At 41.0% G+C, this 25,824-nt stretch overlaps 1 protein-coding gene and 2 long non-coding RNA genes across 7 annotated transcripts in view; 1 reads left to right on the forward strand and 2 right to left on the reverse strand.

The window, feature by feature from the left end:
* The window catches only part of LOC145419622 (protein TANC1-like), a 22,661-nt gene extending 12,831 nt beyond the window's left edge, over positions 1-9,830 (forward strand). For both annotated transcript variants that reach the window (XM_080287821.1, XM_080287820.1), the window contains 2 exons: positions 7,095-7,155; positions 8,521-9,830. In XM_080287821.1, coding sequence (XP_080143947.1) covers positions 7,095-7,151 — 57 coding nt within the window. In that variant the 3' untranslated portion in view covers positions 7,152-7,155; positions 8,521-9,830. The remainder of the gene's footprint in view (positions 1-7,094; positions 7,156-8,520) is intronic.
* LOC145419624 (uncharacterized) lies at positions 9,827-23,738 on the reverse strand. 4 transcript variants are annotated; one of them, XR_013900931.1, is made up of 6 exons: positions 22,906-23,738; positions 11,883-12,064; positions 10,691-11,784; positions 10,330-10,438; positions 10,103-10,224; positions 9,827-9,960 (listed from the first exon to the last, which is right to left on the reverse strand). It is a non-coding gene; the product is annotated as an uncharacterized LOC145419624 (long non-coding RNA). The 4 variants fall into 4 exon arrangements; XR_013900928.1 differs by having other exon boundaries at positions 10,103-10,438; XR_013900929.1 differs by lacking the exon at positions 9,827-9,960 and having other exon boundaries at positions 9,995-10,438; positions 22,906-22,986; positions 23,247-23,738.
* On the reverse strand, positions 12,669-21,648 carry LOC145419570 (uncharacterized). Its single transcript, XR_013900861.1, has 2 exons — positions 20,959-21,648; positions 12,669-15,004 (listed from the first exon to the last, which is right to left on the reverse strand). It is a non-coding gene; the product is annotated as an uncharacterized LOC145419570 (long non-coding RNA).
* Positions 23,739-25,824: the final 2,086 nt, after the last annotated feature.

Here is a 25,824-nt window from a genome sequence, read left to right on the forward strand (position 1 = left end):
GAATAAATAAAGCTTATCTGCTTTACTGCCCGACTAACTCGGGGCATAGCAAAAAAGAATCATGGAAGAATAATCAAGATAGCATTGTTAAGACAAGAAAATATGAAGGCATGAAATGTTTCTTATTTGCAGACAGAATCAGAGTTGTGCATAGAGATGAAATTGTCACGCTATTGTTTTGTGCTTTGAACAGACAAATAGCATCTCACCTCGGAGGAAGGGTTCGATATATTGGCCCTTGCCTGCTAGACTAATATCTGGACAATCTCTGAGGTGTTGTTTGCACCCCCTCCCCCCAATCTTGTGGATTGTGTTCGGTATGTTTTATTGAGCGTGTGCATACATGTGCTTGTGTGTGTTTGTCTGTTTGCGCTGCCTTCTCATGATGAGGGAGAGGAAAAATGTTATCTTGCGGAGGCAATGTTTCTCTAGCCTCAGACAGGCAGAGGATTGGAGGATTAAGGTGCATTGATTTCTCCAACCCCTGGGACACAGATTGAAATGTGAGCCCTAGTTCAGACCTCTGCTTGCCCGCTAGCTACCATCCCATCCATTTGCGTCCAGTGTCACCTCGGTCACCAGGAAATTGTCTCACTGCTGCTCGAGTTCGGCGCCAGCGTGGATGTTGTTTCAGAAAACGGCATGAGCCCCCTCTGCTTCTCAGCTGCTGCAGGACACTTGGGACAAGTCATGCTGCTCTGTAAAAAGGAGGCTAAGGTGAGGACTTTTCATATTGTGACTACTTGACAACTCTACTGATGTAGTTTTCTTGTGATCATAGACATTTGGTTTCATTTGGCCATCTTTCTGGATTTCTGGCTTTTTCATATGCAGGGTTTGTATGGGTGCTTGAAATCATTAAAAAAGGCTTGAATTTAAATATTGTCTTTTCAAGGTTTGAATAGTGCTCGAATTTTAGATGTGGTGCTTAAACGTGGTTGAAACCATATTTCATTCAACACAAATAACTGAATGAGTCACAAAGTGTGAAAGCAAAATTTCTCCATCTGGTCTGCCTTGCACCTCTGCGTGCCAGTCTGTTTCAATGTGTGACCCCGCCCTCCCCCTGGGGATGAGTGCACTAACTTGACGTTGCTGTTTTAATGAGTGTTTGATGGAAAACGACACTGGTGGAATTTGCACTCTGAGTCACATGACAGGTGAGTCCTAGTAAATAATTTTCGAGTATGTGTACATAACACATGCTAATTTTAAAACTATTATTATTATTTTGCTAGCTATCAAACGTGCTGGAGAAATGCACTGAGTGTGATAGTACAGTAGTTGGTTATGGCATGGTGATTTATGGTATATGCTGTAAACATAGCTAACATTACTTAGCAGTAGCAGTAATGTGAGTTACTTCACTCAAGTAAAAGCTTTAAACGTTAGTCTGATACTTAACTAGCCAACTTGAGGCTTAAGGGAATAGTGGTAATAAGAGGGACTGATCCATATGGGCACAGAGAATAGCCACTTTTTGTGGTACTGAAGTTCCCGGGCTTTCATTCAAAATCTGTTTATCGTGAGCACCCACCCATTAAACATAAAAATTATAAATGGCTTCAAGCTATTTCAAGCTATTGATGCCTGTGGGCACTATCAGCCACTGAGACAACAGACAAATTTTAGTGTTTTAATGAATGAATATTTCATACATTAAGGCTGCCTGTTTATTTAAGAGAGGTGAACAATACATTATAATTATACATAATAATATCACAGATGATAGACTAAATAAATAGATTTTACTTAGATGCTTGTTCATTCTTAAAGTCTTATATGTTGAATTGAACTGAATGTCATCTGTTCAAAGGCTCTCCCAGTCAGTGCTGTTCTCCATGCCTGTCTTACTGTACATGATGTTATTAGCACAAACACTTTAAAAGTTACTGTGACTCAAACATAGAAAAAATGATTTTTTATTTCCCTCACCTAATTTTTAAAAGTATTTTATAGCATATAACACGTTTGAAAATATGCTTTGGTTCACATTTAACTCCAGAAAATCATAAATCAAAATATGGATATTACCTGTCCACAGATTCATGGTGCAGTAACTGCTCTTTTAACTGTCTGGTGTCTTTGCTCTTTGTTTGGTGTTTGTAGACATGGTTTACATGAGTTTTTAGCTGAGATTCAGAGGTTTCTGTGGACACTACTCATGTCAGCACTTATATTTCTGACCTCGTGTTATAATCGATTAAACGTGGTCTCCTCTCTTTTGCCCCCATTTTTGATGTTGTGGGTGCAAATGATCAGGCGTGACATTCTCATAATAAATCAGATAAAATACTGCAAAGAATTAATCCTGCATTTGTGTGATTGAAATGTGTGTGCAGTGACACTGTTTAAAGATTTGGCCTAAATAATTCTGGAGTGAATGAGCCTAAACATGATGACCGGACTAGTGACACCATATCACCTGTGACACTCACACACGCACGTATGACTTTGCCAGTTTCAGCTGAAACAATTTCAGTGTTTCAAACCATGTTCCAGAGTTTTTAGTTCACCGTTCATGAGGTTTCAAGAAGAAAATGAAAGACAGATCTGAATGTTTGAAAGTGTTTTGGAAAAACTCTGTAAAGATTAGATGAACAATACTCAAAGGATAAATTCAACTGTTTTATTTTGTTAGATAAGTTGAAAAAAAGTTAAACAAGCAAGTAAATAACGAAACAAGGTTAAATGAAGTAAGAGCAAAAAGTTAACAAGTAAATAACGAAACAAGGTTAAATGAGGTAAGTTCAAAAAGTTAACAAGTAAATAACGAAACAAGGTTAAATGAGGTAAGTTCAAAAAGTTAACAAGTAAATAACGAAACAAGGTTAAACGAAGTAAGAGCAAAAAGTTAACAAGTAAATAACGAAACAAGGTTAAATGAGGTAAGTTCAAAAAGTTAACAAGTAAATAACGAAACAAGGTTAAATGAGGTAAGTTCAAAAAGTTAACAAGTAAATAACGAAACAAGGTAGAGGAGAGAAAACCCCAACAATCCCCTCTGAGCAAGCACTAGGCGACAGTGGGGAGGAAAAACTGCCTTTAAACGGGCAGAAACCTCCGGCAGAACCAGGCTCAGGAGGGGGCAGTCAACTGCCGGGACTGGTTGGGGGGGTGAACAGAGGTGGAGCAAGACGAGGCTACATCAGTTGAAGAAGCAATATTGTCCCTCTACCGGAAAAAGCTGAAGAATCTTTTCTTCTTTTTCATGGACTTTTCCACGAGCGCCTTTTTGTCCAGGATGAGGGTTCTCAACTCATCGATGGTTTCTGTGTTTTGCCTCTCTAGTTTCTTGCATGTTTGTTCCACCTGTTCTAATGTTGCTTGTGTTTCTTCAAGCTTTTCTTTGAGGTCTTTGGATGTTGCCTCCTGTGTCAGCTTTGCCTTCTGCAGGTCTGCATTTCTCACTTGATCTTCTTTGTGCAGGCCTTCTAGCTGCTCATTTCTTTTCTGGATATCGCGGAGCGTACACTGCAGGTCCTCATGCGTTTTGTCTTGTTTTTGCTTTTGGGCCTGCATTTCTGTGTTTTCCCGCTTCAAGTTGTTGAATTCCAACAATATCCCCTTAATGAGCTCTGAGTTGTTTTTGGCCATGTGATCAATCTTTTTCTGCATGTGTGAGCATCGTTTTTCTAGTGTTTCCTTTTCTCCCTCCAGCTCACTTGTTTTGACCTTCAGTTCATCACAGAATCCTTGCAACTTTTGATTTTTACTCTCAAAGTCCTTGATAATGCACTTTTCTTCTGGCAGTCTTTCTTTCTGTTGCTCTCTCTCTTGAAGGAGGTCTTTATTTTGGACCAATGTTTGTTCCAACTCTGCCTTCACCATTCTGTACTTTTCCTGCATGCCTTGGAGCTCGCGCTGCAGGTCTTTTTGCTTTGTGTCCTGTTGTTCCTTCTGTTGGAGGACTTCTTTATTTTTTTCTTCAGCTTCATCAAGCTTTCTTTGGAGCAGGTGATTCATTTGGTCCATGTATTGCAGATCCCACTCCATTTGATCAATCGTCGCTTTCCTGCCTTGAAGCTGCTCGGACATTTCTTTAACTTCAGCGCTCTTTTTCTTGTTTTCTTTGATGAGGGATACAATCTGCTCTCTGGCTTGAGCAAACTTGATCCCCCAGCCCTCATTAATAATGTTGATGTCGGGCTGGCGCTGTAGTGTTTCTTCCAGGTGTTTGTTTTGTGCTTCCATCTGTAAGCACTTCTTCTCCAGGTGACGTTTTTCTTCTTCAATTTGTCGAATTTTGTTCTGGAGATGGTTGTTTTCATTCCTACTCTCCTGTAATGCCCTTTGGATGGATAAGAGGCCATTTGGAGAAATTGGCCGGCCACGCGTGGAAGGAGAGGCGGCGAAATCTTTTTGTCTCGGTTGCCGTAATCTTGGATACATGTTGGCGTTTGTATCCGATGACTCTGAGAGGTTTCCAAATTTTTCTGTAGTCAACGTTTGAAGGCTGCAAACACAAAGGCTGCGAAGAAACGAACTGAAAATTGCTGTTTCTCACCCCTATTTATAGAAAAACTTCAAAGGATCCTTGTGACATCCTTGTGACATCATCACTCCTAAGCCAATCAGATTGTCACATGACATTTTGGAATGTGGAATGGGGATATGTTTTTTTTTAAACAGTTTTCAAATGTAACTTAATATTTAAGTGTTTCTTACTTGACCCGCTTAGTCGATTAAAAAGTTAATTGCCACGAACACCCCTAATGTTATATAACAGACCACAGAAAAAAGACAGGTTTTTTTCTACGTGACAGAGCTATAATAAATGTTTTGTTTTTTTAATTATCCTACTTTTTCTAAAAGGGAACATTATTTAAAGAATATGTATTTAATTAAAAACTCTGTATTCATCTAAAGGGTATACCAAGAAGGGTGAGCTTCCTGCTTGAAAAGGAAATGACCAAAATAAATGTATTTCTCTGCAATTACAAACTCTGTGTAAACAGTCTTGGTGTCAAAATAAAGCTAACACTGGTGAGATGTCATCAGAGCTGTAAATATTACTGCAGATGTTACTATGTCAAAGTTACTGTGACTCAAACATAGAAAAAATGATTTTTTATTTCCCTCACCTAATTTTTAAAAGTATTTTATAGCATATAACACGTTTGAAAATATGCTTTGGTTCACATTTAACTCCAGAAAATCATAAATCAAAATAGGGATATTACCTGTCCACAGATTCATGGTGCAGTAACTGCTCTTTTAACTGTCTGGTGTCTTTGCTTTGTTTGGTGTTTGTAGACATGGTTTACATGAGTTTTTAGCTGAGATTCAGAGGTTTCTGTGGGCACTACTCATGTCAGCACTTATATTTCTGACCTCGTGTTATAATCGATTAAACGTGGTCTCCTCTCTTTTGCCCCCATTTTTGATGTTGTGGGTGCAAATGATCAGGCGTGACATTCTCATAATAAATCAGATAAAATACTGCAAAGAATTAATCCTGCATTTGTGTGATTGAAATGTGTGTGCAGTGACACTGTTTTAAAGATTTGGCCTAAATAATTCTGGAGTGAATGAGCCTAAACATGATGACCGGACTAGTGACACCATATCACCTGTGACACTCACACACGCACGTATGACTTTGCCAGTTTCAGCTGAAACAATTTCAGTGTTTCAAACCATGTTCCAGAGTTTTTAGTTCACCGTTCATGAGGTTTCAAGAAGAAAATGAAAGACAGATCTGAATGTTTGAAAGTGTTTTGGAAAAACTCTGTAAAGATTAGATGAACAATACTCAAAGGATAAATTCAACTGTTTTATTTTGTTAGATAAGTTGAAAAAAAAGTTAAACAAGCAAGTAAATAACGAAACAAGGTTAAATGAAGTAAGAGCAAAAAGTTAACAAGTAAATAACGAAACAAGGTTAAATGAGGTAAGAGCAAAAAGTTAACAAGTAAATAACGAAACAAGGTTAAATGAAGTAAGAGCAAAAAGTTAACAAGTAAATAACGAAACAGCAAAAAGTTAACAAGTAAATAACGAAACAAGGTTAAATGAGGTAAGAGCAAAAAGTTAACAAGTAAATAACGAAACAAGGTTAAATGAGGTAAGAGCAAAAAGTTAACAAGTAAATAACGAAACAAGGTAGAGGAGAGAAAACCCCAACAATCCCCTCTGAGCAAGCACTAGGCGACAGTGGGGAGGAAAAACTGCCTTTAAACGGGCAGAAACCTCCGGCAGAACCAGGCTCAGGAGGGGGCAGTCAACTGCCGGGACTGGTTGGGGGGGTGAACAGAGGTGGAGCAAGACGAGGCTACATCAGTTGAAGAAGCAGTATTGTCCCTCTACCGGAAAAAGCTGAAGAATCTTTTCTTCTTTTTCATGGACTTTTCCACGAGCGCCTTTTTGTCCAGGATGAGGGTTCTCAACTCATCGATGGTTTCTGTGTTTTGCCTCTCTAGTTTCTTGCATGTTTGTTCCACCTGTTCTAATGTTGCTTGTGTTTCTTCAAGCTTTTCTTTGAGGTCTTTGGATGTTGCCTCCTGTGTCAGCTTTGCCTTCTGCAGGTCTGCATTTCTCACTTGATCTTCTTTGTGCAGGCCTTCTAGCTGCTCATTTCTTTTCTGGATATCGCGGAGCGTACACTGCAGGTCCTCATGCGTTTTGTCTTGTTTTTGCTTTTGGGCCTGCATTTCTGTGTTTTCCCGCTTCAAGTTGTTGAATTCCAACAATATCCCCTTAATGAGCTCTGAGTTGTTTTTGGCCATGTGATCAATCTTTTTCTGCATGTGTGAGCATCGTTTTTCTAGTGTTTCCTTTTCTGCCTCCAGCTCACTTGTTTTGACCTTCAGTTCATCACAGAATCCTTGCAACTTTTGATTTTTACTCTCAAAGTCCTTGATAATGCACTTTTCTTCTGGCAGTCTTTCTTTCTGTTGCTCTTTCTCTTGAAGGAGGTCTTTATTTTGGACCAATGTTTGTTCCAACTCTGCCTTCACCATTCTGTACTTTTCCTGCATGCCTCACAGCAGAGGGATAACGACGGCTATTCAACATCGTTACACGACACATTCGAGCTGCATGACGCAGACAAAGTGACTAAATCATCTTTTTGTGGTTTATTGTCTTTAAAGCAGCAGACAAAGCTGATGGCAGAAGATGTCAGAGAAGAACTTCAGGCCGTGGACTGAAAAGGTATTTTTTTCTTGTTATCAAAAGACATTTGGAGTGACAGCTTCTACAACTGGTTGTGCTAAAGTAAAGCTTACAGTCTAAGAAATCACAGTGTTGATATTGTGTGATATGTTTGAAATTATTTACAATCATAGTTTTATAAATTCTGACTGTAAACATCTTTTACAGCTTTGATATTGTTTGACACTCGATATCAGGTGATAGGGTTTAATTTAAAGGTTTCTGTGTCCCAATGAGCCATTTACACTGACCAGTGTCAGTTTAACTGTAACACATTCATTCAGAGTTAGAAGCTCTACTTATGGAGAAACTTTCTAAGTCTAACAGGGGACAGGTACTCCTGCCCAAGTAACATGATATAACCCCACATACAGCCCAGCCATAAAATGAACCAAGTCATTTAATTCAAGACAGCATGGGACCAAATGCATGTAACCAGCCTGCACCCACCTGACATTTCTTCCTCCTGAATTAAATGAATGAATGAAGGTCATGCTAGGCGGTTGCTATGGTGGTTGCTGTGGACTTGGCTGGACCGCGTCCGATTCCTGTTATTAGCTGTCCGCCGTAGGAAGGCTGCGTTCCATTTACAAGTAGTGACAGTCTGTCGTAACTCGAACTCAAACCCCGCTTTCTTTAATTATAGGCCTTTTATAGCCGTTCATGACACGCACACACATAAAGCACGTTGCCTCACCATGAGAATGCAAGTTTACCTAACCTAACCTTAAAGTATCTGACATAGGATAGAAAAATGAAGCAACCAGAGATTTAATGATGAAGACTCTGGGTTCTGTAGTTCGCGTTTTACAGTCCTGAATGACTCTTTGCATATGATTTATTGAAGAGTAGTTTAGAATGCACTTTATATTTAGACTGTTGCTGTTTCATTTTTTTACATTGTTGCCGTGTTATGTCATGAATAAGGTTCACCTGCTGGGGGTTTGATGGATCAGCTGGACAATACAGTCAAAGACAGACTTCATTCATCATATGCAAGAATCCTAGTTGGATTTTTGTTGTCACTCATGTTTTTGAACCAAATATTGAAAACAATTCTAATTATTCAACACTAATTGTTTTATCCTATTGTAAAGTGTCCTTGGGTGACTTGAAAGGCGCTCATAAATAAAATTTATTATTATTATTATTATAATTCTGACAGACTGGATACCTGGTCAGGTCTACATTACCTTGTACTCAAGCATCCCAGGACAGAGCCCTGCCCCACCATGAGCCTGGGTGGATACGTGGTTATTAATATAAAAGGACCAATACTGAATATGAATATTTCATGAAAATTGAATTATAATATGAATTAGTAATAAGGGTTTCTCTGCGCCCTTATCTACCCCATACTCAAAGAGCTGCGGGCAGAGAGGGTGACAGGAGAGGATGGCACTGAAGAGAAGATGCTCGGTTTCTGGAGTCTCCTGGTCCTGTCAGTAGGATGCATCTGCTGTGTCTTCTCGTGGATGCTCACCTACCTTGACTCGTTCCAGCCTGGTATGGATTCCCAACACTGCGGACAGTGGCCCACGTCAGAGACGTTTAATATTGATTACATATGTCTGAATTGCTAACCCTAACCCTAGCTCAACAGACCACAATGCCCTGGACTGTCAGTATTATTACATGCTGTGAACATCCTTGATCACAGTTTATGTTGTAAAAGAGAAGGAATATTGAAAAAAAGATCAACATTGTGATATTATTTCTTCCAAACTGACCAGAAACATGCTTGTCAGACTCTCACAGCAAAGGATCAGACTCACTGTGCATGACAGCTCAGGCCAATGATGTCTGTTAGATTGTCAGTTGTTTAGTGCTTCTGTACAGTTAGGGTCACCGTCTCTATTTCAGAATAATTAATATGCGGAAAACACTAAAAGTTGATTGTCTTCCAATATTCTAGCATAATTAAAAAACTTTGACTTTGTAAGTACATATTATTAGTCCTAATGTCAGTATGATTCTTCATAACTCCTGCCCCTGAACTTTAAAATTTACCTGATGAAAGATCATTTACAGTGGCACTCTGTCAGGATGATTCTGACCATAAGATCACTGTATTAATCTGAATCCTTCTGAAATGTGCTGTGAATGAATGCTGATGCAACTCACTGTGGGAAAGCTGTTAATAAAATGAATCTCACATGCAACACATTCACAGAGGAAGAGGACACAAAGGGAGGACATGCAGAGGCTGTGTTAAAGTCAGAAATCCAAATCTTTAGCCAAAAACAGGCGGCGGTTACAAACAGGAAGACAAGCAGTCCATCAAACAGTCCACAGGGTCAAACATACAGAGAATTCAAACAGCAGTAAAAAAATAACTGGACACTGAAAAACATAAAGCAATGTGAGACGCAATAAAAGGAAGCAGCGCAATATATTCACTGAATTATCATCAATTACAAAAGAGAAAAACGACGATTTCTAACGATTATTTTCTTAAATGCAGTTAGAGTGTGGCTGGTAAAGATGGAAACATACAGAATGTAAACTGTGTGAGTTTGTGAACTTTGTTAGTAACAAATGAGGTAAAAACCCAAAACAGACAAAACACAGAAAGAGGCTCTCAGTATTCATTAATTATTAGAAAGAAAAATTCTGGTCGTGGATTTTTACAGTCTTAGTTCCGCTCGCTGTCATCATTATAATCATCATGATCAATGGCGAGGTCCTGAGGTGGGCGGGGCTGTCTCTGGTAATGTCACCATGAAGGAACAGCATCTGGCACGTGTTGCTGAAACATCCCAGTACACTGGTGTAGTTTCCTCTCCAGCTGTTTGACATGTGACACTTGAACATTAAGGGGAAGAAGAAGAAACAGTGTTAGGTCAGGTGACCACATGGTTTCTAAAGTAACTGACAGGAAGTAACCAGGCCGTTAGAAATGGATGGCATGTGTTTAGAGTTACTGGAGTTGGGTAACTCTACTTACCAAAAGCAGAAGCACACAGATGAAGGATCAGATGCTGAATGTTGCAGGAACATGCTCATGTGTGGTGGTCATTCAGTGCTGCTCCGGCAGGTTAGACAGTCCAAGACTGATATGCTGCCCATCTGAGAGTTTGAAAACACACATGCAAAGATTTATTTTGTGTTACAGTCAAAGTTGGATGTTCATTTTTGTCCTTTAAAAATGTTTGTGTATTTGAAAGCACTAACATTTAAGGATGACTTGGATCGTCTCCTTTAAAGGGGAGACAAGTGTATCCACTGATCTACGTCACTTTACCTGGATGATGACTCCTCTCCCCCTCACTCAGAAACACTCCTAATATAACCAAGCAAATAAATAATATTGAAGATTTACTTACATCATTACAAAAACAGGAAAAACATCTCCCTTTGATTCTATTTCTCCATTCCTGCTGAACATCAGGCAACAAATATCTCAATAAATCACAGTAAAATGTAAAGCACATGTTTTCTCTGCTTTGTCTAACCTCTGCAGAGCCTCTGTCAAGAAAAACATAACTGTAAGCATAAAACAAATATACATTTCATAACACGCCACTGGACAAACCTCGGTCAGTTGATTTCCTCTGTGCAGTGCAGACGAACATCAGTCAGCAAGCCAAGGTGGTGAGATGGACTGGTGTCCTTTGTGACTCTGCTGGTTCTTCTGAGGAAACACCACCGTCTCTCCACACCGTCACCATCTGTGAGCACAAACAGCCGCTCTGCCAGCATGTAGGAATCACATATCACACACACAGGGGTGAAGAAACATTAGAGCTCAACTTTGGATACTTTAGATCTAAACAGATCAAACTAGCTCTTAGCTTCAACAATCAGTGAGCAGACAAACAATGATACCAAACTGATTCTGTATGAATACAATATGGTATTTTCAATACAGGTGTCAAATTAATTCATTAAAACTAATACAGATATATGTATTTTTTTTTTTGATAAATTAGTTTGCTAAATTATAAGAATTTTTTTTTCCTTTAACAATTGCAACTGAAAGAAATTAAATATTGAACAAAAATATATTGTCACATTCTGAGCATGCTCAGCACGCTGACAGACTTGAAGTTGCTACAGATTTTAAGAAGTGATAATTATAGGGAAGAAACTTCTCTTTTTCATCTGTTTAATCAAACATTTGATGCCTTAGATGTCTCAGTCTATAGCGTTCTGCAACTGAAGCTTGGATTTGGCTGCAGGTGCCCCTGTACATCCTTCTCAACATGTGGGTACCATTTAATCCCACTTCTTCCTGAGCTTTGCTTCATCACAAGACCAAAGGTGGCATCCCGTGTCAGTCTTATCATCATCCAGAAGAAACATTTGAAGAAACATCATGGAGAAGAAACATTTACGCGCCTCCTGGTTTTGTTTTCTGATCCTGCGAAAAGACTGAGGACAACAAAGCCCAGAGAACACGAGATACACAACATCCAACATTCAGACTCAATGAAGAGCACCAGGTTGGTTCAGTTATAGTAGATATGAGCATACTTCACATTACTGGGTATGAATAATAATGAGGAGGCAAACTTTGAAGATGCAGAGCATGATGTCCCATCATCAGACTGTAAACAAACATCCACCAGGCTTCTTTGTTGCCAAAATTGATGATTCTCCTATGAGGGATCAGTAGCGTGTATTAACCTGTGGTATAAGCAGCAGTCACTGAAATATTACTGTTTCAGATAAGAAATCTAGCACATAAAAGCCAGGGTGGGAGGGATCTCTGCAAACTGATTTACCTCTGCAAGTGTGAAGCTCAACAAAAATCTGACTCTCCAGTCACAGACAAACAAAAACCTCCAGCTGGGAGATAGAAAACGCTGTCTGGGTCCTGCTGGATGTTGCTGGTCAGAGTCCACACATTAGCAGAGTGCTTCTTGGTCCCACTGACCCATATGGACAGTGACTGTGGAGAACTGTTCTGGAAAACAGAGAAGAGAATTAAAATAACAAAAAACCAAACAGGATTTCCACAAAGACTCTCTTGGAATCAGCAATCAAAAAAATCACTGGTTCATATTTCAATTAAATATGAACAGGTTCCTTAAATGTTCAGATCTGATTTAATTTAATTTCCTTCACACAGCACATTCGTCCAGGCTGACAGGTAAACATAGAATTAATCTCAGGTAACATGACTCATAGTAGAGATTCAGTAAGAAAGATTACTAGCTCTAATATTATTACCACACAATCCAAGGACACACCAACAGCTCAGATTTGTAGAACTATTTAAACAAATGTCTTCTGAATATTCAATTCATGTCGTGGAATTTTTAAAATAAAGTCTGCAACACAGAAAGAGCTGTGATCAAGCTATTTATTACTGCGCCAACACACATCAAACATCACAGTTCACAGTCAGCGCTGCCACAGAAGTGGTGCTCCTACTCATTTATGCATTCCAAGGAAGAGGGAGGAAGTTACGAACTGATCCTACCACACTTCACGTGTCTCGCTATGTGTTAAAGATATTTAATTATCAAAGTACTCAGATGCAATGAAATATCACTCAGACACTTAGAGCAGTTTTAAACGTGCACGGGTGAGAGACTCAGGGAGAGACTCACACACCTCCTTGGTGCAGTCTGGCTTTATTTATACACATCATGAAGCATACAAAAAAGGAAATATCATCCTTATCTTGTCAAGAAAACAGGTGTGGTTTATCAAAAAACTTCGTGTTCTCTACAAGGTTGTTTCTTACTCGTGGGTGGCGGTTTCCTGCTAGTGTGAAGGCAAACAGTGACAATGTGAAGGCAAAGACTGATAATGTGAAGGCAAGCAGTTTCCGTTATAAAGTAGGGAGCCAGCAATTAAAATATGCAGCTGGTTGAGTACAGAACAGAAATATAAACACTCTTAGCTGATTATTATATGAATAATAAAACCTTTAAAAGCAAAAATACTCTGACATTCCCTCCTGTTGTTTAGATTTCTCACATGACAGTACTGTTATTTTTGTCAGTTCATAACCTCTTGTCTAAACATTTTCGGTTTGAACGTCATAAAACAGTCCTGTGTTCAATTAAACTAAACATTACTGTATGGATCATCTTTCAAAATTTCTTCCATTTGAGACATCATCACATAAGCATTGATAGAAGTTGTCACCATGTTTGATACCATTTTCTTCAGACAGGGTACTACACATGTTGTGAAAACACATAACAGTAAAAGCAAACATGCTATTCCAACAAGTCCTTTAATCAGAAGGGACTTCCATGAACCACCTAGTAACCATGTCAACCAATCATCAGTGCTTGTGACATAGTCTTGTTGTTCAGCATCTTCAATCTTTCTCAAGGTGTTCAAAGCGTCGGTCATGTTTTGTGAGTGTATGTTGTCTGGGATGTATGTACAACATGTAGTGTCAAACAATACACACAAACCTCCTTTTTCAGCTAGAATCATGTCTAGTGCGACTCTGTGTTGCATCACTACAATGCGTATTGCGTCGAGTTCTTCATTTTGCGCTTTGTTGATTTTCATTGAAGCATTTAGGAACAGTCCAAATCGATAGTCAAGTGTCTCGATCCTCAGCATGTTTTTCCCAACTCCTACCCAAGGGAACAAGGAGTGGAGGACTTTCTGACCATCAGTCCATAGTTTGAAGTTCTTGGGCACATCTGATCCATAGATTGAGTCATGTGGCATTACTTCAGTGACTTCAGCAACTTCACGTTTTGCTCTTGACGTGTGTGTCTCTGCTGTGATCTTGAAGGTGTGGTCTGAAATTAGTACTGGTGCACACAGACCGGTGGAGTTCGGTGGGAGCATGAAGTAGGTTTTAGGCCCGCAGGCCCAAGCGGCTCCCTGGACCCAGAAAGTTCAATTTTTGAAGGTGTGTATTCCTTTGGATTGGGTCAGGTCAAGTGTCTGTGTGCAGTTGCGGTTTCGTCCAAGTTTCCTGTTTCCATCGGAGAAGTTGAAACACATTGGGTGCTGTATGTCCGGCGGCAAAACTATGGCGAATGATTTGTTTTTTGTGTTGTTGGCTTTGACGTTTACCCAATGTTTTTCGTTGCAGGTGTAGTTCCAGTTCGTCAGATTGTAGGCACAAGGGGTTGTCTGTTCAATTAGGATACGTCGTTGTGAAAGTGGTTTCGTGACACGTTTGACGTCTGTGTCACTACACCATGGAATTAGGTCTTCTTTCTTTGTGCTTTGACCTTTTAGGGTCAGTCCTGTTGCCATCAAATCTCTGCGTGTGCAATTTCCAGTTGTTGCTTTGTTGAACACACACATCGCTTCGTCAAGTTCAGGTGCCTTTCCATATATTGTTGCGTGTACGGCTGTTGTTGGCATATGTGAACATACATAGCATTCCGTGCTGTTGTCGGTGCGTGTTCTATCATACACATATCTATACCACGCGTTGTTCATCCATGGGTGGTTATGGTCTTGGTTCAGGTCACGTAGATGCGAATTATCATGTGTCCATCTTTTTTGCAGGTGGTGTTGTTTATTTCCTCTCATCTGGGTGAGTGTTAGTAGGCTCACTAGGAGCGCAATGCTGGCCACTAGGAGGACAAGTGTCTTCATGATGACCAGGCACACCTAGACTTCTGGTGAGTAGACTATTGGCGAGAAGTAAAAAAAGGGCGGGATATACCCAATCAGCCCTTCCCTTCACCAATAGATCACCTAGAAGCCAGGGGAGCCGGCGTCTAAGCGTCTGGATTGTCACTCACTTTTTTACAGTGGCTGTGGTGGATCCAAGATGGTCTTTCTGCTATTTTGCAGGCGGTGGGTGTGGTAAGTAGGACTTGGTATGGGCCCTCCCACCTTGGTGAACTCCAATTCTTTCTCTGGAGTACTTTGATCAGGATCCAATCACCTGGTTGTAACCTGCAAGACACTGGAGAGAAATCACTCGGCAGTTGGTTGTTTAACACAATCTCTTTATTTTCAAACAGTTTAGTCATCCATTCTGCTAGGGTAGTTTCCCTTATTGATTTATTAATAGGTTCACTGGTAATTGGCAATGGAAACGCTCTCCCGTGGATGATTTCAAAAGGTGTAAGTTTCTGAGAACCTTGTGTTATTCTCATCCACATCTTTACTAGGCCTAGACATTCAGGCCATGGTCTTCCTGTTTCTTCCATGCATTTTCTTAATCTCTGTTTTATTGTGCCGTTAGTTCTTTCCACTAATCCTGCGCTTTGTGGGTGATATGCACAGTGATGTTTGATGCTAAATCCTAGAGCTTCAGAGACTTTGCTGATGATGTCATTAACAAAATGTGTTCCATTGTCTGACCTTATCAGACTGGGAATGCCATATGTGGGGATGAAGTGATTGCATAAACACTTTGCCACTGATATTGCATCTGCTCTTTTGACTGGATAGATTTCTGGCCATTTTGAAAATACATCTATAATTACTAGAGCATATCTTGATGCTTGGCATTCGTTAAGTTCAATAAAATCCATGTGGATTGTATGGAAAGGGTGAGGTGGTGTGGGGAAATGACCTCTTTGTGGTCGGAGGTTCCCCTGTACATTATGTCTTTGGCAAATCATGCATGTTCTGATGAATTCCTTTGCTGAATTTTCAAAATTTTGAGTGTAGAAGTGTTTAGAGAGGACATTCATCATTCCACCCGTTGACAAATGCGTTAAGCCATGTGTCACTAATGCTGCTGTCTTGTGTAGAGATTTTGGCAGTATTGGTTTGCCATTACAGGTCATTAGGTCATTTTCTAGCTGTGCTCCACACCTTAACCATTTTTTCTGTTCTGTGATGGATGCAGCTTTCTGTTCATCTTTAAGTACATCAAGTGGTATTAACGTTGATGTTTCAGATATTAAAGTTTGTATATGTTGTTGTGCTGCCTTTTTTGCGGCTTGGTCTGCAAAGTTATTGCCTTTAGTAATTTCTGAGTTATCTTTTTGGTGTGCGGCACATTTGCACAATGCTAATTTTTTCGGCAGTGTTATCACTTCTAGCAGTTCTTTTAAAAGGTGTGCATGCTGTACTGGATTACCAGTAGAAGTGACCATGCCTCTGTTCTGCCAAATCTTTGCGAAATGATGTACTGCTGCAAAGACATACTGACTGTCTGTGTGTATGTTTATGCTTTTTCCTTCATTCAGCTTACATGCTCTCACAACAGCTGTAAGTTCTGCACTTTGTGCAGAGTTAGAGGAAGTCAAAGGTCTTGCTTCCAGAACTGTGTCTACTGTGGTTACTGCATAACCAACGCAGTTGCGACCTAAGCTATTTTTAGAAGCTGATCCATCTACAAAAATGTCAGTGAAAGTTGACTGTGGTGTGCTATATATATCGGCTCGTGGTTTTGTTTCTTCATCTAGCTTTTCCATACAGCAGTGTTTTTCACCATCTTCTGATGTGGGGAGAAGTGTGCTGGGATTTAGCTGACCACACTTCTCGATTGTAATGTGTGACTGTGATAACAAGATGCCTACGTATGAGAGCTGTCTTGCATGTGTGAGATAAGACAAGTTCGCCTGCAGTAAGATGGAGGTTACAGCGTGGGGAACTTTGACGATCAATGTGTGTCCTAAGACGATGTCAGCGGATTTCTTAACTGCCTCTGCTGCAGCTGCGCATGCCTGCACGCACGAGGGCAGTCCTGAGGCCACTGAATCTAGCTTACACGAATAAAATGCAAGAGGGCGTTGCTTTTCCCCAAAGGCTTGTGTTAGAACGGCCTTCATGTAGCCTGCACCTCCGTCTACATGCAAGTAAAAAGGTTTTTCATAGTCTGGCAATGCCAAAACTGTGCGCGTCTGCAGTGCAAGTTTTAGATCATTAAATGCTTTTTCTGCTTCTGGTGTCCATTCTATTTTATCTTTCAGTGCTAGATTTTTTCCATAAATTAAGTTTTGCAAAGGTTGAGCTAGCAGAGCATATTCAGGTATCCAGCATCTGCAAAAATTGCAGAGACCTAAATAACTCATCATTTGTTGTTTTGTGAGAGGCTTTGGAGCATTCTGTACTGCTAGTTTTCTGCTGTCTAACAGTGTTCTTCCCTCTCCTGTGAGTTTGTGGCCAAGGTATGTGACCTCTTGGCTCCACAGCTGTAACTTGTGCTGTGATACTTTATGGCCCTGCTGTGCTAAATGTTTCAACACAGTCATGGTGTTTTTTCTGCAGTTGTCTCGTGTATCTCCCGTGACGAGAATGTCATCAACGTACAGAAGAAATTGCCCTGTGGCAGGGAGTGTGCATAGTGACATAGATTTCTTTAATGCCTCTGCATACAGGGTGGGACTGTTCTGAAAACCCTGTGGCAGTCTTGTATAGGTATACTTTTCGTTATCAAAGGTGAAGCCAAACAGATTTTGTGAATCTGGGTGTAATGGCACCGAGAAGAACGCGTTTGACAGATCTATGACTGAGAACCATTGTTCTTTTTGCGTCACTTGATTTAAGATTGTGTGTGGATTTGCTACCACAGGTGGGATTTGTTCTGTTACTTCGTTTATTGCTCTGAGGTCATGCACTAGGCGATATTTTCCTGTGTTTGCTTTTTTCACTGGGAAGATTGGAGTGTTACAGGTTGCTTTAGTTGTTTTCACTAAAATGCCTGCTTTTTCCATATCTGCAATTACTGGCCTGATCCCTGCTTTTGCTTCTGCCGTCAAGGGATATTGTGGTTTAACTGGCCTGTAGGTTGTAGTAGTTTTTACTACAACAGGATCTGCTCCTTTAATTAATCCTACATCTGTCGATCCTGTGGACCATAGTGTTGTGGGCAATTCTTGTAGTTCTGGGTGTAATTCTAATGAGAGTACATGTCAGTTTTCACTATCTTCCTGCACATGCAAATCAGTGCTGTCAGTCATGTATGTGGCTGGGTGGGTAGTGATCACCCACCCTAATGTGTATCTCATGCATCCCGTTCTGCAACCTTGTAGCCATCCTTCATGCGTGTCCTCAGTTTTTTCATATCTGTCTCTTTCAACTTGGGTGAGAATGCGGCCTAAATCTTTCCACTCAGTACTGTCATTGTGTGCTACTGACACATGTGGATTTGGCATCCTATTTACTCGTTGTACTGCCTCAGGCTGCAGCACAGAGCACACTGCATTACCACTTTGGGTGACATATAGGTACTGTAATGTCAGCATTTGTGGTCCTAGCTTGTGTACTTCTTGGTCATACACAGGATTAGGACCTGGACTCTGTTTGAACCTCAATGTGTTGTGATACTGAGTGTAGTCCTGTCGTGTTGAATGAGTTGGCAGATATCGATTTGCTATGTGTTGTAAAGGCTCTAGTGAGGGCAGGTCTAATGTCCAGTAGTAGTGAGGCTGTCCGAGTCCTTGACACACATTAATCTGATAATCTGCTGGACTTTGTTTCTCGTTTAACATTAGCTTTGCATACATGCCCTCTGGTCCTGGCAATACTCCTATTTCCAGTTTCTCTAGCGCATCTCTCCCTAGAAGATTAACTGGGCAAGATGGGTCATATATGCACTGGTTTTTACAGCTGCGGCCGCTGTCTTCATGAGATAAGAGTAGAGGCTCAGTCAGTGATTTAGTACTGACATGTCCTGATGCTGACTTAACTATCAGAGTATCATTAGAGAATTTCACTTTTGGTGGTTTTTTAATCAGTACAGTTTTACATGCTCCAGTGTCGCAGAGCATCGTCATTGGCTGCCCATTTACGTATATAATTACAGTTGGTTTATGTTCAGAGCCCAAAAGCAATTGCTCTATGTTATACACGTCCGTGTTTTCATTGCTCTCTGCTTCTGTGCTTTTTCCTAGTCATTTGTTATTTCTTTCATCCTCTTCCTCAGTGTCATCCTTTTTTCTATGTCTACACTCGCGAGCAAAATGCCCCTCCTTTCCGCAATTGTAGCAGCTTGTGTCTTTCAGTCTTCTCTCTCCTTTTCGCCCTCCTCCTGCCTTTCCTTTTCCTTTGTAGGGGCCTGGTTTATGTCTTCTGTATTCTCCAGAGAATGCCACCAATCCTGTTGCTGGATCTACAGTAAAGACGCCTCCTTTTTCTTTTTGCTTCTGTATTTTAACTGCGTGTTCAGCATATTGCAGTGCATCTGACAGACTTCCTGTATTTTGTGTGACCCAGTGTTTTTCTACGTGGGCCCTCACTTTTGGGAGGAGGCCGTTCAGAAATGCATTTTTTAGCTGTTGCTGAAATGGTGTTTGTGGCTCCTCCTGGTAATTTAAACCTGAATGTTGTCTGAAAACTGGGCGTAGGCGATCGAGGAAGTCAGAGGCAGTCTCAGCTTCCTTCTGCTTTATCTCGCCTATTTTGCCGTAATCTGCTCTTGGGGCTAGACGGACTCTAATCCTTTCATATAATCCTGCCAACTGAGCCCTTAGAGGCTCAGAGGTGGGGAGCAGGGCTATACCCTGGTCATCTGACCCCGTGAAGTCTCCCTTTACTGTTCCCATTTTTAGACCTAATAAGTCCTGAATTACCTGGAGCATTTCATGGCCATTCAAGTGCCAGTGTGTTCTAATTAACTCAACTGCCTCCCTCCATGGCTCAAAACCTTCATTTAACAGTGGAACGTCCTTTAAAACATTAAATCTGTCAGTTTGGGACCATGCTCTGAAAACATATAGGAAAGGGTTGTTGTCTCTTTCATTATTATCGCCACCCGTTAGTTGGCCATATCTTGGGTTGGGCGTGGCTATCATTGGAAACAGACCTGACGGTCCTGGGGGGTCAATCTGTCCTCCCATATCCCTACCTGACGGGTCTTTCCCTATGTCTTCCTTATGGTGATTTGTTGTCATTAAATTTAATGCCTGTCTTGCTGAATCATATGGGCCTGGCGCGTCAGTGAAGGGGTTTTTTGATACTGGCTGATTAGACGGGCCGGGGGCAGGCACATATGGAGGAGGTGGTTTTGGGTGTTGTGGATCTTTTAGTTCACTACTTTGTTCATTTTTCTTTTTCTTTTTCTCTTCTCGCACCTTTGTGCGTTTATCATTTTCTGCCATCCAGGCTTTAAAATGTTGCCACTCTGTGAGACGTTTGGCTTTCTTTTTAAAGCTTTTTTCATTGTTTAGTTCCGCTTGGAGGGTCTCTTTTAAAGCAGTCACTGCAAAGGGAGTACATTGTCCCTCCCACGCAGGGCAGTTTAGTTTCTTTGGATTTCTCCATCTATTTGCGCTAATTAGTCCGGCGCCTGGACATTTTTTCTCTAGCCACTGCTCGTCAGCAGTGAGTTTTGTTGATTTATTACCCATTATTATTTTTTCCTCTTGTTATTATTATTTATTTATTTATAAATATATTTGCGTTTACACACACACATACACACCCGTGGTGCTTTCTCTGGCACGAGGAATGGGAGAGGCTATTGACACGGCCTTCTACTTTCAAGCTAGCCTTGAAAGCGGTGTCAATTTTATGTGATGAAACACAACCTTTTCCCGTTCCACCAGAACTCGAGCAACCAACGGTAAACAATTCGGTGGAGTAGTTCAGCCTCCTTAATGTGCTGTAAAATCAACTTACTCCACCAACAAAACAGTAAAACAACAGATTATACGCGTAATGAGTTTTTTATTCTGGGCAACACTGTGTCTTTCTACATTGCTCCAAGCCCTCTTTCAGGCGAGCTGCTTCGTAACCTCTACGAGTCCTTTTTCAGACGAGAATGTTACTATCCTGTCGTATTTTGACATTAAACTTGCTCCAAGCCCTCTTTCAGGCGAGCTGTAACCTCTACCAGTCCTTTTTCAGACGAGAATGTTACTTAATTAATCTGTCATACATTGACGGGAAACTATTTAATGTACAGACCACAGGTTGCCTCAGTCGTTTTGCGCAAGATGTGAGTGAGTGCTAAATATTCACCTGAGTTATTGTGTGGTTGCTTTGGTTTCCTTCATCAACCCCTGAAGTCGTGGACCTCTTATAAGAACGCTGGCCAGAACCCGAACGTCACGTCTCTGGACTTTATCCTCTGCCTGGAGAGGAGTCGACAGCGTGGGCTTCTCACGACGTCAGGACTTGACGAAGGTCTCCTATTGGAGCATTGAAAAAATATCAATGTCCAATCCGGCTCGAAGGACCAATTAAATGTTAAAGATATTTAATTATCAAAGTACTCAGATGCAATGAAATATCACTCAGACACTTAGAGCAGTTTTAAACGTGCACGGGTGAGAGACTCAGGGAGAGACTCACACACCTCCTTGGTGCAGTCTGGCTTTATTTATACACATCATGAAGCATACAAAAAAGGAAATATCATCCTTATCTTGTCAAGAAAACAGGTGTGGTTTATCAAAAAACTTCGTGTTCTCTACAAGGTTGTTTCTTACTCGTGGGTGGCGGTTTCCTGCTAGTGTGAAGGCAAACAGTGACAATGTGAAGGCAAAGACTGATAATGTGAAGGCAAGCAGTTTCCGTTATAAAGTAGGGAGCCAGCAATTAAAATATGCAGCTGGTTGAGTACAGAACAGAAATATAAACACTCTTAGCTGATTATTATATGAATAATAAAACCTTTAAAAGCAAAAATACTCTGACACTATGAAACCTAACGGATCAATGGTTATGCTGTTTGGTGCCCTTGGCCTTATCAGCACTTGTAAAGGGAGTTGTTTTCTCAAACTGCTGACGCTGAAGTAAGTTCATCTAGTTTTAGAAACTTTCACTGAACAGTCTATAACAGTGTCACAACTAAGCACATGCATAAGCACTTAAATACTTTAAATGAGAATAACAGAAAATTTCTTTTACAGAGGCTAGAGCCTGTCCCAGTAGTCATAGGTAGAGCACACCTGGACAGGTCACCAGTCTGTCAGAGGACTAACACAGAGACAGACATCAGAGTAACAAATCTATTTAAAATTAATGTAAGTTTGCTGCAGCTGTATGTATTAACATGTGTTTCTGTGCTCACAGTCCACCTCTCAGGAACCTGCAGTTCACTTTTAGTCTACTTTAAACAGACCTCACAAAAGGCTGATGTGGCTGGATCAGTAGTCTGATTTAAGTACGATACCTTTGACCAGGGATTAATCTGGTGCATCGCTTCACTGCAGTCTTACGTATTTTCCCCACACCTGAATAAAAAATACTGATATATACAAATAACAGCTTCAGCTGATGCAGCCTGACTCAATCCTAGATGTTCAGCACACAGAGACACAGAGGTACCGTTTAAAGTTTAGTGTTAACTTGAGTCACTGATCATTTGCAGCATTACAGAGTCTGGCAGTCTTTGCATGATGTCCACGTCACTGTAAGTTTCTAGCTGACTCTCAGGTGTGACAGGTGTGCCAGCAGGAAAGAGTAATAATAGCCTGCATCCTGAGGTTTTTCATGCAGGATTAAAGGAGCCAGGCTTTATTCACACAGCTAGGATTGTATTTTACACTGACCCTGGGTCAGTATAAGTATCATACAGTTTAAACGAAGCACTGAAACTTGCACATATTTATTACAGATGCACTGAAGCTAATCGAGATATTTGCTGTCAGTCTGTGGCTGCGATTAAACACTTTAATGGAAACTTTATTAACTAGTAACTTCGTCAGTCATGACAGAAGCTAATATTTCTGTGCTAACATCGTTTAACCAGTAACAGCTTTACTCCAATATAAGCTAACGTTTACACCGTAACTTTAAGCTAGCACCATAAAGACGGTAAAACACGTAATAACATCTACAAATGCATCTTAAAGCTGTTATATTAGCACTCTGTGTATTACTAACATAACCACATTAACATTATTGACACTCGCTGACTTTTAATAGTCATTCTATAAATGATGTCCGTTTAAATGGTCTTACCTGTAAACACTGCTGTATCCACCGGATTGCAGCCAGAGTGGATTCTGGAGTCTTCCCACGCTCCTGTTAGTGATCCTCCATCTGGATGGATGATAACAACCTTCTGAACAATCTAGCTGGAGATGGCCCATATCTATGGACTGATAACAGCCGAAGCGGGTGAATAAAGTCACCCAGTAGCTAGCTGTGCCATTACCCAGCATACACCACTCCCTCCATAAATGCAATAAACCATACAAAAGTATCGTTCTACCTGTTTTTCAGGTAGTTGTTTACATTATATAATTTATTGTGTTCTGTATACGTCACTACAATGTGATTTGGAAAATGTCTAAATATACCGACAACAGGCACTTCCGCGGCAATCTCTTCAATCGGAGGACCCTTCACGTCAATTCCCGACGCGAGAGGGGTACCCTGCGCGTCCATAAGTGCAGCAGAGGGAGCCTGAGCATGCGTCACAAGTTTGACGAGTTGGGAGTGAGAACGTGTTGACATTCCAGAAGGATAACGCAAGGACACATTGTGCACACAGTGTGTGTGTCTGTGTGTGTGTATGTGTGAGACAATGTAATAATGGTTCATTGTCAGAAATTCCACAAAAGATAAGATATCTGGTTAAAATACATTTTGTCTCTTAGCTGACAGAAAAGAAGAGTGAATGTCAGAAACTTGTATTGTGAAATTCTCCCAGGGTTCTCTTACTCGTCCTGACGCTGTTCATGTTGCATGGCAGGTTTGCAGCTGTTACTGGACTGAAATGGGAGTTGTCTTTATATTAAACACCCCACAACATGATTATCCAGATATCCAGGTACCAGAGTTGCCTCTCTGCAGTTTCTCTCCTCCTGACATCCCCCCAAAACCCCCATTCCCATAAAGAGTGTGTCTGCTCCCAGACCATCAAAGGATGAATTAAAAAAACTGCAAAAATTCACAAATACCTCACAAAAACATTGCAATGAAACATCTACAACTGCACAAGAAGTAAACCGGTTAAATGCTGACTATAGGTATCTCTCTTCCAGTAAAGTAGAAGAGTATTTTGACCTTGCAAAAGAGTATTTTTACCATGGTAACAGGTGATCCACATGTATTGTGCGTGTTCTCTGTCCCTCTTGTATCAGGTAAGTAACACTTCCCATTTTCTTCAGAACTGTTCCCTGAGTCCATTTTGTTTCCCCCCCCCTGAAGTTTCGGATACGCACAGCGTCTCCCTCCGAAAAAACACGAACAGGTTGGGTTTTGTAATCATGGTGTCGCTTCTGCTCAGACTGTTTCTGTTCAATGTGTCTGCTTAGTTCAGGTTTCAGCAGGCTGAAGCGAGTCCGGATCTGATGTTTCAGGAACAACTCTGCTGGTGTACGACCCGTCACAGTGTGCGGTGTACTGCGATACATGATAAGGAAGTTTGCCAAACGATGACTGAGTGGCAATGTGGCCTTACCATCTGCTTCCAGCACATTTTTCATCAGGGATCGTTTCAGGATTTGTACTGACCTCTCTGCTGCCCCGTTTGATGCAGGATGATAGGCAGGAACAGCTGTGTGTCTGATCCCATTTAACTCCAGAAACTGATTGAATTCCTTTGACACAAGTTGAGGTCCATTGTCTGAAACAAGCTCTTCTGGAAGTCCATATGAAGCAAATAACCCTCTCAAAACCTCAATGGTGTTGTGTGAGGTAATGGATGGCATGGGGAACACTTCCAACCATTTTGAATGACTGTCAATGACAACTAAAAAGTACTGCTTGCCTTTTTCAGCTAAATCAATGTGAATCCGTTGCCAAACTCTCTCAGGCCACTTCCACGGATGGAGTGGTGCAACGGGTGGTGACTTCTGTACAGCCTGACAGACTGAGCAGCTTTGAACCAGTTCTTGTATATCACCATCACAGCCTGGCCACCACAGGTAACTGCGAGCGAGTGCTTTCATACGACAGATACCTGGATGTTCATGATGCAGGTCTTCCAGCACTTTCTGTTGGTAAACCAGTGGAATGATGACCCGTTGTCCCCAAAGAACACATCCTTGTTCTGCTGACAGCTCATGTCTGCGTGTAAAGTAAGGCTTAAGTGATTCGTCTTGCATATAACTCGGCCACCCATTCATGGTGTAGCTCCAGACCTTGCTGAGGATTGGATCCTTCATGGTTGCTCTCTCAATGTCTTTAGCTACTATTGGTAGCTCTTCCACATGTGAGAAATAGAAGATACTTCCCTCCTCGGCAATGTTTTCTGGCGTATTCCGAGGTAGACGTGACAATGCATCTGCATTAGCATGTTCAGCTGATCTTCTATATTCAATGTCATAATTGTATGCCATTAGAATAAGAGCCCAGCGTTGCATTCTTAGTGCAGCGAGTGTTGGGACAGCTGACTTTGGCCCTAGTATAGCCAGCAGTGGCTTATGATCTGTTATGAGGGTGAATTTCCTTCCATACAGATATTTATGGAATTTCTTTACTCCAAAAATTATGGCAAGGGCCTCTTTTTCTATCTGGGCATACTTTCGCTCAGCTTCAGTTAATGTTCTTGATGCGAAAGCCACAGGCCTTTCCTCTCCATTTTCCATGACATGAGAGATGACTGTGCCCAATCCATAAGGTGATGCATCGCAGGCTAACTTCAATGGCAGGTTTGTGCTGTAGTGCACCAACACTTTGTTCTGCAGCAGTAGACTTTTTGCATCCCTGAATGCTTTTGCACATTCCATGGTCCAAATCCATTTAGCATCTTTTCTCAACAGGTTATGCAAAGGCTGAAGAATGGTGGATGGATTTTCCAAAAATCGACTGTAGTAATTTAGAAGACCAAGAAAGGACTTCAGTTCAGTGACGTTTGTTGGTTCTGTTGCATTTGCTATGGCTGCTACCTTATCCTCTAAAGGATGCAGACCATCCCTGTCAATACGATGT

This window comes from Astatotilapia calliptera, chromosome 13, assembly GCF_964374335.1.
Source record: "Astatotilapia calliptera chromosome 13, fAstCal68.1, whole genome shotgun sequence".
Classification (NCBI taxonomy): Eukaryota; Metazoa; Chordata; class Actinopteri; order Cichliformes; family Cichlidae; genus Astatotilapia; species Astatotilapia calliptera.